Source organism: Tinamus guttatus, unplaced genomic scaffold (genome assembly GCF_059628265.1).
Source record: "Tinamus guttatus ecotype Peru unplaced genomic scaffold, ASM5962826v1 Tinamus_guttatus_pri_ptg000301l, whole genome shotgun sequence".
Taxonomy (NCBI): Eukaryota; Metazoa; Chordata; class Aves; order Tinamiformes; family Tinamidae; genus Tinamus; species Tinamus guttatus.
In genome coordinates this window covers 3,070,011-3,080,397 of record NW_028288835.1, presented here as the reverse complement: position 1 = coordinate 3,080,397, position 10,387 = coordinate 3,070,011, and the positions used below count along the sequence as shown (strand labels likewise).

Here is a 10,387-nt window from a genome sequence, read left to right as displayed (position 1 = left end):
AGATCTGTTACTGAATAGTTTGAATTGGAAACTTGACCTGCAGACCTTCTGGTCCTCCACCTCACAAAGGGTTATGGCTGATTGTGAAGTGCTTTGGCCAGTTGTTCATTTTATAGTTGTGTGAATATACAGGTAAGCAGGCTATTTAACCTAAAAGTGATGCCAGCGAGCAAAGAGACTTGGGTAGCAAACTATCTTCAGATAACATGAGACATGGAAAAAGCATTGTGAGGGCAGGAATTAAGCTTTAAGTAAGCTTTTAGACCTTTATATAGATAAAAGTCTTTTTTTTTTCTTTTTTTAAGGCTTTACCATTCCTAGTGGAGACTTACATTGTACTTCTGCTGTTTCAAACTTGGTAAAATGAATTTGCAGCTGTGATCACTAGCAAGAAAGTGCCTGCCTAATGGGCATCAAATACTCAACTTAGCTGTGATATTGATTCTTGCCCTGATTGCTGCTGATAGGAATCTTGTGACCCTTAAGGTGGCTTTGCGTGTATAATACCCATTTATAGCGTAGGTATGTGGTGTAAAGGAAATATTTCCAGTCTTTATTCTTCTATAACTTCCTCTTTTCCATACTGGAAAGGGAAGAGGTGAATTGTTAATTATACTTTGGGAACATACTAACCTGTTGTTTCTCACCAAGGCCTTGCGTTTACCTCCATTTCCTGTTGACCTGCTATTTTATCATTTTGTACTTTACGCTGAACAGCTAATGGAAGTGTTTCAAGCAAGCTTTAAGGTTATCCCCCAAATCCATTCTTCTCTAATGGGTAGTTATATTTCAAGAAGTTAGGAGTTTTGAAGTTTGAGCAACAAAAGTCCTTTGGATCAGTTTTTTTGGCAGAGTGCAAGCACCATTCAGAATTTACCTGGCACTGACTGTGTATTTGTACAAACCTCCTTTAAACAAGCACAAAGCAAGTGCAGAGCAACCTGAAGCCCAGTCAAGTCGTGCTCAGGAGGAGAGGAGGTGCCTGGTGGCGCTGTCCCCGCAGCGAGTGGCACCTCAGCACGGCTCTATGCACCACGCTTGCCCTCTCACGGGACGACTAGCACTGTTTCAGTCTCCTTGTGCTCCAAGTGGGACTGTTTCCCTGTCCTGAAACAAGGAAAGGTAATTTGTAAGACCTGAGTTAAACATCTCAGTTTTGCCCCGAAGGCAATGCAGAGCATCCTCGTGTAACCTGCTTTGATACTGCAATGCCAGGTTAGAGCAGGCCGTGTCTGTACCAACCAGCAGCTGTAAGCTGTTAACATGCCTCTTACCAGGACTAGTTTGATATATTGAGAAAGACAGAGTATGAAGAAAACATGTTTACATGAATAACTTTATTTGTGTCAAAATTTGAGTAATAAATTTTATCATTGATCCCATGTGAATTTACAAGGAAACTAGTTTCCATTTTCTTTGGGTACAGAGCCCTTGAGATCTTAATGTACAATAGAAACAGTGTACAAAGTTTATCTAAAAGGAGGCATTGAAGCGTTATTTGAAGTGCATACTCTTTTTTTTTACAAAATATACAACTAACCAGCAAGTATATAAATATATGTATCAAAGGTTACAATCAGTGTCTTTTACAAAGATTTTATGGTATCAACGTGACTGAAAAAGAACAAAGTCATTCACAATAATTGTGCAGACTGATGCTGCTCTTTCCTAGGACACCTGAGCACTTGTTTCTCTTTTCTATCTGTAAAGGAACAGAACATCTGCATGTAGCTCTCTGATAGATATGAGGTTTTTCTTATTTTAGCAAAGCTATTGAATACTTACAGTAATATAAAATAACCAGTGCCACACTAAATTCATATATTCATTCATAAGACATAAAACACATCCTTTAAATAGCTGCTTTTACCCTCTTTACCCTTCTTGCTTTTCCAAGACTTTAGGGCTTCCAAGCCCCCTTAACCCTTACTTCTACATAGGAAGATAGCCATGGATAGACATGAAAGGCTAAGTTATACATGATAAAACTGTATATTGCAATTTTAGGGGTAGTATAGTATGGCTGTAATTTGGAGAAAATGCTGCTTTTCCTCTTCCCCCCCCAAAAAAAAGAAAACCCACCTCTGCATTTACCCATGCTGACTTTGGTTGCTGTACTGACAAGTCTAACAATTTTCTGGGGCACTGACCTGCCAAAGCTTCAGAACAGGGTCACATTGAGTCTGTGTTTTATTCCGTACACAGAGAAACATGAAACTCCCATGAAGGTTTTTCTGGGAGAAAATGCCATGATTTTGCATGGACCCCTGCACTGATTTAGAGTAGGTCATTAATCCAGTTTTCCTGATTGCTGTTTTCACTTTCCTGTTAGCAGCCAGAATGACACTGCTAACCCTCACAATTCCACACTGCCCCCTTGACCTAGAACAAGGGAGAGATTTCAAAATTTGTGCAATTGTCTCAAAAATCTGAATGTGAGTCATTTTCAGGTTTGTTTTTACCATCAATGAAAGTTTGGCTATACTATTTTACCTTATATGTAGCAGGTTGTAATTTCTGACTATTAAAAAAGGAGCTATGAAAAGTATGTTCTTAAAGTAAAAGCTCTAAGTATTCTTGACCTCCAGGGCTGAAAAGAACAGCTTGCTTTGTTTGAGGCTTTCTTTCATTGCAAAGCCATATTCCAAATGTTCCATTCACTTTAATTACAGGAATTACACTGGGGCTGACCAGACAAAGGTTTCTTTTCAATGGTCTATTTTTATGCTCGATGTGTAATATTGTAGTAGTTGGTATTTTAGGAAAGCTGCTCTTAAGCAAATATCTGGATTGCTGCATTTCCAGATACATTGTGGCTGTCTGGTTGGAGAGCCCAGTTTAACAAAACCGACAACAGGCTCTGCAGTGGCGGCTCGGAGACAGGATGGGCTTGACCTAAAGGCCTGGCCGGGGCTTTCAGAGTTATCAGTTCTGCACTGGGCTTTGCATGACCCTTGGCTAATCTCTTATCTCTGTGCCTCAATTCTGCAGCCAGCGAGGGAGGGAGGAAGGGAGGGAGGATGATGCTCCCTTTGCTCTCTTACACTGTAAGTTTTTCTGTGTGGGAGCTCTTATTGTAGGGGAAGCTATGGTGCTGATGTTGGGACTATTGCAGGAAAACACTGTATGTTACTAAGGTAAATATATAAAAATTGTGTTAAGTATTGAAAATATATATATTAATATATGAAAGTATAAGCTCTGTGCTGCAGTCTGACACACAGCCTGAATTAAATACAGCCACTGACACATAAGAGTTTCTCTCCATTAAGACCATTAAGAGACTTCCTTAATGGACAGGTCCTTCATAATGCCACTGGATATCCGTTGCAGGTGTCTCCTGCTTCATTGAATCCCCAACTTTCACTGGCCACTTTGGGATTCAAATCACTTATACGGAATACTTTAACCAGGTAAATTTCATGTACATCTTTCCCATTCCCACCCTTTTTCTCCCTCCTTCCCTCCACTTCCAGTCATGGGAGTTGGTTTCAAGTCTTTCTATCAAGACCATTGACGACCTTCTTTCCAGGTGAACAGTTTCAATACAGGACTGTTGGATTTGCATCAGGTCAGCTGGTGTCCTCCCAAACCTCAATGTATAACTAGTTTCTCTCTCAGTGTAACTGTTGCAACTTCTCATTCAAAACTTTGACAAGTTCATTGTGAATTTACTGGGAACGGGGAAAAAAAAAAAAGAAATAGATATTAGTGACATTTAGTAATATACCATCTTATAAAAGCAGAGTATATTCTATTTCCAAAATATATGGTTGAAACTTGATAAAGTGCCTTTTTTAATCTTGTCAATTTGCCCTGATAAGATTATGAAAAACTAAGAGCAAGAAGGCCACTAACATTAGACATTCTTCCAATTTTCTGTCCTTTTCAGCCTGTGTAACTGATGGGAAAGAAAACAAGTTCAAGCTGTTATGTTCATCCCTGCTTCCAACCGCCTGTTGAAATTCAGATTAAGGGTCCGTCCTATTTGCATCTGCAAATAGCTTTATCCATATGTACAACTGCCTTGACATCAAGGAGATTGCTCCCATGAGTCAAGTTACCCAGGCATGTAAATATTTGCTGAATTAGGACCTAAAACTGGAAGGGAATGTAAATGTAGATGGTAAATCCTACTTAAGATAAAGGGCTGAGCACCCACAGTGCTGACTGAGGTTAACAGAGTTGGTTCAGGTGCCTGTCACCCCTCCTCCCCCAGCCAAGCTTTACAGATTTCTTAATGGCTTTATGGGGCAGAACTATCTGTAACTATGTGCCTACACAATGCATTATGAATGAGTAAGAATGCTGCTTTGCTTCATCAATGACTTTTGTTACAAGAAATTGTCTCCTGTCATTAAAAGAGATCATTTTAAGCTAGCTTTTAAACACTTGATACTCCATGCGAAAGCAATTCCGGGACAAGTGCATGCATCGTGCACATGCTGCAATCTCAAGCCAAATGAATTTTATGGAGGATTTAGAGCATGTGAGAGGGAAACATAGATGTTCTCTGTACAGGCAGGCTCCAGCCTATGGCTGTTGGCTTGGGGGTAGGTATTTTAAACTCCTTAACTGAAGCAAGGCATTCAGGGGTGATTCAAGGTGTCTGTAGACCGAAATTCCCCTGTCCCTATGGTTCAGCTCTACGTGATGAGTGAATGGATCTGATTGCTTATCTCGTTATGTTGATGCTTCAGCAGCCGGGAGGGCTCATTTAACCTGCCTCCCGTGGAACACAGCGAGGCACCGTGGCACTCCACAGCAAAGCATCCTCCTGGAGCATCCCTCTCGAATGCAAACCTCCCAAACACCCTCGTTGCTGCTGAATGCTGCTACTCAGGTGGCAGCGAGGAGGCTGAGATTAAACCGCAGAGATGGCAATCTTGCTCCAGCCTCCCCGAGCTGTGTTTACCACCCTGTATGCACATTCCCCGCGTTTATAGGCCAGTGGATGATTACCTTTCCAAAGGGCCGCCTGGGGAGAGGGCTGCCTTCCTAAACACCGTGCTTACTCCCTTGACAAGATGCTGGGGGTAGCAGGATTGCTAAAGGACCAGCTTTGGCTCCTTTTGGCTGTTTCCTGCTTAGTAAACTGAAGCTTTTTTGACTCCACAGAGTGTGGGTTTGGCTCTCGCTTATTTATGATGCTGTCGAGCCTGGGGCTGCAACATCTATAACAAGTTTGCAAGATGCAAAACCACTCGCTGCATGTTTTATTCATTCCCAGCCCGCAAGCGAGGCCTGCCTGCCTTTTGATGGCTGCCTTATTTACATATGCTACCTGTGTGCTCCTCGAGCCACTTAGTATTTGAATGTATATGCCCTCATCAGCTATAAAGCATTAATGTTTTGCACTTGTATGGCCTTTCGCCCAGGAATCTCAAAGGATCTTCCAGCGACAACGTCGAAGACCTGCGGCCCCCTTTGAAGTGGGCAGAGGCCGCTGCCTCCTCGCTCCTCAAGGCAGCGCAGAGGCTGGAGCGCCGGGACGGGGAGGAATTCCTGCGGGGATGAAGCAGGGTGCCCGGGGCTCCCTGGGGATGCTCTTCACATCCCACCTCACGCCTTGGAGCGGCGCTTCCTCCCACCCCGCCAGCGCGGGCTGTTCCCGGGCCAGAGGCGCGGGGATGGAGCGGGGAGCTGCTCGGCGGGGCCCAGGGCACCCCCGGGCCCCGCTGTCCCCCGCCGCGCAGCCGAGAGCCCTCCCGGGCCCCTCGGGGCCGAATCAGCGCCGGCTGCGCGGGAGCCGCAGGCCCCGCCCGCCCGGCGCGACCGTTACGACCGTTAACGCCCGTTACCTGGCGGCGGCGGGTGGCGCCTCACGGGAAGGGCACTCTGGAGTGGAGCGGCACGCAGCGGCGCTGCGAGCAGCCGTGCCGGTGCAGCTTCCTGCGCAGCGCCGCGCTCCCTGCGGCCGGGAAGGAAGGAAGGGAGAGCCGCGCGGTGAGCGCCGCGACCCCGCTCCCCGCCGCGGACCGTTACCGGCCGGGGCTGCCCACGCGCCTACGCGGTGCCTACCTGGCCTCTGCGCGGCGGCCAGCAGCAGCGTGAGGCAGAGCAGCAGCAGCGTGAGGCGGAGCAGCCGCATGTCGGCGGCGGCGGCGGCAGCGCGTGTGGTGGCGGCGGCGGCGGCAGCGCGTGTGGTGGCGGCGGCGCCGCGAGCCGCTCGCGTCGCCGGCGGCGGGGCCACAGCGCCGGCCCGGGGCGAGGTTGCGGCTCGCGCCTCCCGCTCGCCCCGCCACTCCCCCTTGCTTTCCATAAGCAAACAATGCCGGAACGAGGCGTGCGGGCGGGCGGGCGGGGCGGCAGCCCCGCTTTACATTCAACCGGGAATAATAATAAAAAAAAAACACGCGGAACAAGAGCCGAGTTCCCCCCGCCGTTCGCGGCTGTTTACGCCGCGCGTTGCCCGCATGCAGCAAGCGGCGGCGGCGGCAGGAAGGCCCCCGCCGGCCCCGCTTTGTCCCCGCTGCGTTTGGAGGTCCCCGGGGACGGGGCTCCGCGGCGCCGAGCGCTTCCCCACGGCGCCCAACTAGCCGCGAAGTGGCGGCCATTCAGGGCCAGAGCGCGGGCAGTTAAGGCTAATGCGGGGCTTTTGTGCCACCAAGTATTCCTAAAGAGTCGGAATATGCTGGAATTAATTTGCGAGGGTGTTTTTTTTTTCCCCCTTCAGCAATGTTGGCCAAAACAGAAGTGTTGCGCGCTGTAAGAACAGCACAATTTTAGGAGGAGCGCAGGTTGGGCGTTATGTTTGTATAACCCACCTGTACGTTGCAGCGCGTTTGTACTGCACTGTGGGCAGAGCTGGATGCAGGAAGCAGCTATAGTTGGCAGAGTTCAAGTGCGAGCCTAAGGACAGAGCCAGGCCCTATAAACCATATTGAGACCAGTGCTTGGTGGTTTTGAACTCCAGCAAATGGTTCTGCCAAGATGAAACTGGAGCGGTCCTGGTCGTAGCGTGACCTGTTTGGAGTGGGACACAACTGCTGGTTTGGAAAATGACAATTTATCTTTTATGCGGAAAGGTTTGTGTTTTAAAATGTATAGAAAAGAGTCAATTTCTATATGCAAACATGTTGTTGAAATCAGTCTAAAGTGTTTGTAGAGTGGAATACATTTTTTTTTAACTCAATTATTCCTGTATTCCCTCCCAACCGTTGTGACCTCTCTGAAAGCCTATTTTACTTGAAAGTACTCTTTATTTCCTCTGGTTACGAAATTATGCCTCATTACCCGGTTAATGATTTGTCTGGGTAAGGCATGCATACATGGGTTAGGTGGTGACACACAGCTTGAATCCACACTTGTTATTTTAAAATAATTTCAAGACCATTGAGGGAGGTGCCTCCTCCAGACTAGTAGCCTAGGAAATCCTCTGCCGATTGACAGCACTGGTGTGTCACAAGTGTCACAGCCTTCCCAGTGCCCGTCTTTATGGGTTGTTGCTCTCGGGCCGTGGAGCCCTGTAGGAGCCTGTGTCATATTAACCCTGAGCATCCCTGTGTTCACCGTGCATTAGAACACACCAAGAGTCTCTTTCGTACAGCCCAGTAAGTGAGGATGACTTTAAATCAGCATCGAGCTGTGTAAGATTCAGCCTCATAACCTTAAGGTAAAAAGTAGTTTAGACTTCAAAGCGATAGGGACTTTGTAAATACTTAAGAGGAGGAATGCACAGACCATTGCCATCCCCCAGGCCATCTAGACCTTTCTGCACCTCTATTTGTTGAAGCTTACACATATTCTGAGGAGACAACATGTTCAGAGGACTGATTAAGATGCAATATTCTGCAATACTTGCAGCTTTTCTTACTGAACTATCCATTCTGCAACTGCTTTGTGTACAAATTTGCAAAAATATATTTGCATAATAAAGTCCACGTCACTCTAACATGTGCATCACAAATTTCTCATGACTGGAGGGTAAGGAAGAGGGATTTTTGAACGCTTTCCCAGTGAAGATATTTCTAACATGTATAGCCTTACTCCTAAATTTGAGTTCTTATGCTATTAGATTTCCCTCGGATACTTGCTTCTTTCACATGGGATCCCTCTGCTTTAAATTAGGCAAAGAACAACCACACAAAATGCAACAATGTCTTTTGTCTTGACTTTTGTGGTTTTTTTTCCACATTCTTAATTGGTTCAAGAGGAAAGGAAATGTAATGAAAAGTATATTAGAAAGCTGAAGGGCTGTAGATAATGCTGTAGGAGCTGGAAGAGGGGAATCAAAGCGTCCCTCCCTATACTCCGAAAGAAGCGCAGTGCAAGGATGATGGTTTTAATATTGTTTACCTCAGTTGCTACTTTTCCAGCAGGCATCCCAATCCTTCTCTGCCCCTTGATAGGATCACAAGGGTGAAATTACTGTCATACGCCCTACGTGCGGGTAAGCCTTAGTGGAGATCATTTCAAAAATAACAGCAGGGAAAGCCGGGGTCGGGCTCTCCTGGCTGTCAAACATGATCAATAAGCAACACAGGTGGCATGATCTATAGTTAGGGTTGCTGGACACATTTCAGGGACTTGCATGCAGCACTTCAGTGGTGTACGCTGGTCTGTACAGAGTGTCTGCTGCAGCCTATTCATTTATTTATCAAAAACAAGCAGTGCATCATTTCTAAGAATACAGTGGGGAGAAATAATAAAATAGGAAGTGCAGGATCTTCTGTTGTTACATGTGCAGAAATGTTATGAAAAAGTCTTGTTACATGTGCATGAAATCTTAAAAAAAAACTCAAGAAAGCAAATTATGTTCAGTTTTGAAGTCAAATTCACACAGGAGATGGTGGAAAGAGATGGCGGGGTGTAGGTAATAGATACCTTTGAGACAGGAAGATGCTTTTTTTCTGAGAATAGACGAGGATAAGTGATGCTGAGGACAGCAGTTATTTGAAGAGATCATTTGGATCACAACAGAGAAAATGCTGGGTATGAGCAGGAAAATTGGTAGCAGTAAGAATAGGTTGGGAGATAGCAGCTGGAGAGACAAGATTAGGGATAAAAATCTTTTGAAGAAGAATTTGGTGAACCCAGTGATCACGTCTAATGGTAAAGGTCGTTAGGGGAAGTTCTTTATCAGCTCCTTTGCGCTGCGCTGCGAGACGGTATATGAGCTATGCAAAAAAAGGAGGGAAATATCTGGAAGGTTGTGTGAGTTGCTGCTCTAATATTTGAAGGGGAAAAGCTGGCAAAGAAATGCTCAAAGAGACAATTTTTGAAATGTGTGGTTTATGTGCTTGAGATGCCTTCTTTCAGTATGAGTTTCACTGGGATTATGGTCTCGTGGTTTTGTATGTGCCTGCAGAAATGCGTGTGGGCACAAGGCTATCCTATTTAAACATAGTGCCAAATTCAAATTTGAAAAAAAAAGATACTTTTCGGGAAACATTTCTATCAGTGATTTTTTTTTCAGATGTTTTTTCTGATGATTTTCTACAAAGTTGGTTGTGCGGTTTAGGTAGCCCTTAATCTGAAATAATTAAAGATATGCCAGGAAAGGCTGCAGAATTTCATTCTATTTTAACAGAGACTGTCAGCGTAGCGTTGCTGCAGTTTCCAACCTGAGCAATACCGTTAATATACAGGATTTCTTTTTCAGGGTATCTGTGCAGATGTCCAATATAATGTTTGCCTCCTTCACTGATGATAATTGTGAAGAATGCTTTTTTTTCATAGACAAATATTTACATGCTAAAAAAGTTTTAATTTCATCAGAAAACAATTAACTTTCCACCCTGATTTTAATCGATGTTTGGAAACTAAACCCCGTTTTTCCTCTTTTGCATTTTGTGCTTTTCCTGGGCTAGGAGGGAGTCTCCTTCCCCTCCTGCCTGTGGTCAGCTGCCTTTCCTGCCTGGGAGAGGACAGTGCTCCGGAAGGAGATTGGATTCAGGTTGCTCACCAGGCAGAGGGAAAGTTTTCCAGGGCCGTAACCTGATCCTGGACACAGATGTGCACTAGGAAGGGAAATGAGGAATGGCTCTGACTGGCTACACCGTATATATAAATTTGGCTGCTTTTTTAAAAATCTGTTTGAGAAGTATTCCACGTGATTTGCAGGGATGCACAACCTACAAAATACATTTGCTGTGATTGTAAGCTGGGAAGAAAAGCACCAGCTTTCTGACTGCAACCCTGGATTTTACTGCAAGACAGAATAATAGTAAAAAAGGAAAGGATTCCCTGATACACATCAGTCTTTCCTACTTCTCTTGTGTCTATCTGTAGGACTCGTTTCCTTAAATAGAGTGAATCTAGAGCAAGCTGCTCACCTGGATAATCACAAAAAGCATTCCGAGACAAATGCTTTCATCACCTACCTACCGAACTGTGTTACTGGATTTTTCTTTAACAAAACACGTAAGTGCATGGGTTTGAAGTT

General features: G+C 45.3%; 1 protein-coding gene across 1 annotated transcript; it reads right to left on the bottom strand.

Moving 5' to 3' along the window:
- Window positions 1-5,822: 5,822 nt before the first annotated feature.
- APELA (apelin receptor early endogenous ligand) lies at window positions 5,823-6,091 on the bottom strand. Its single transcript, XM_088528144.1, has 2 exons — window positions 6,022-6,091; window positions 5,823-5,911 (listed from the first exon to the last, which is right to left on the bottom strand). Exons 1-2 carry the CDS (start codon window positions 6,089-6,091, stop codon window positions 5,823-5,825), a joined length of 159 nt encoding a protein of 52 aa, XP_088384270.1.
- Window positions 6,092-10,387: the final 4,296 nt, after the last annotated feature.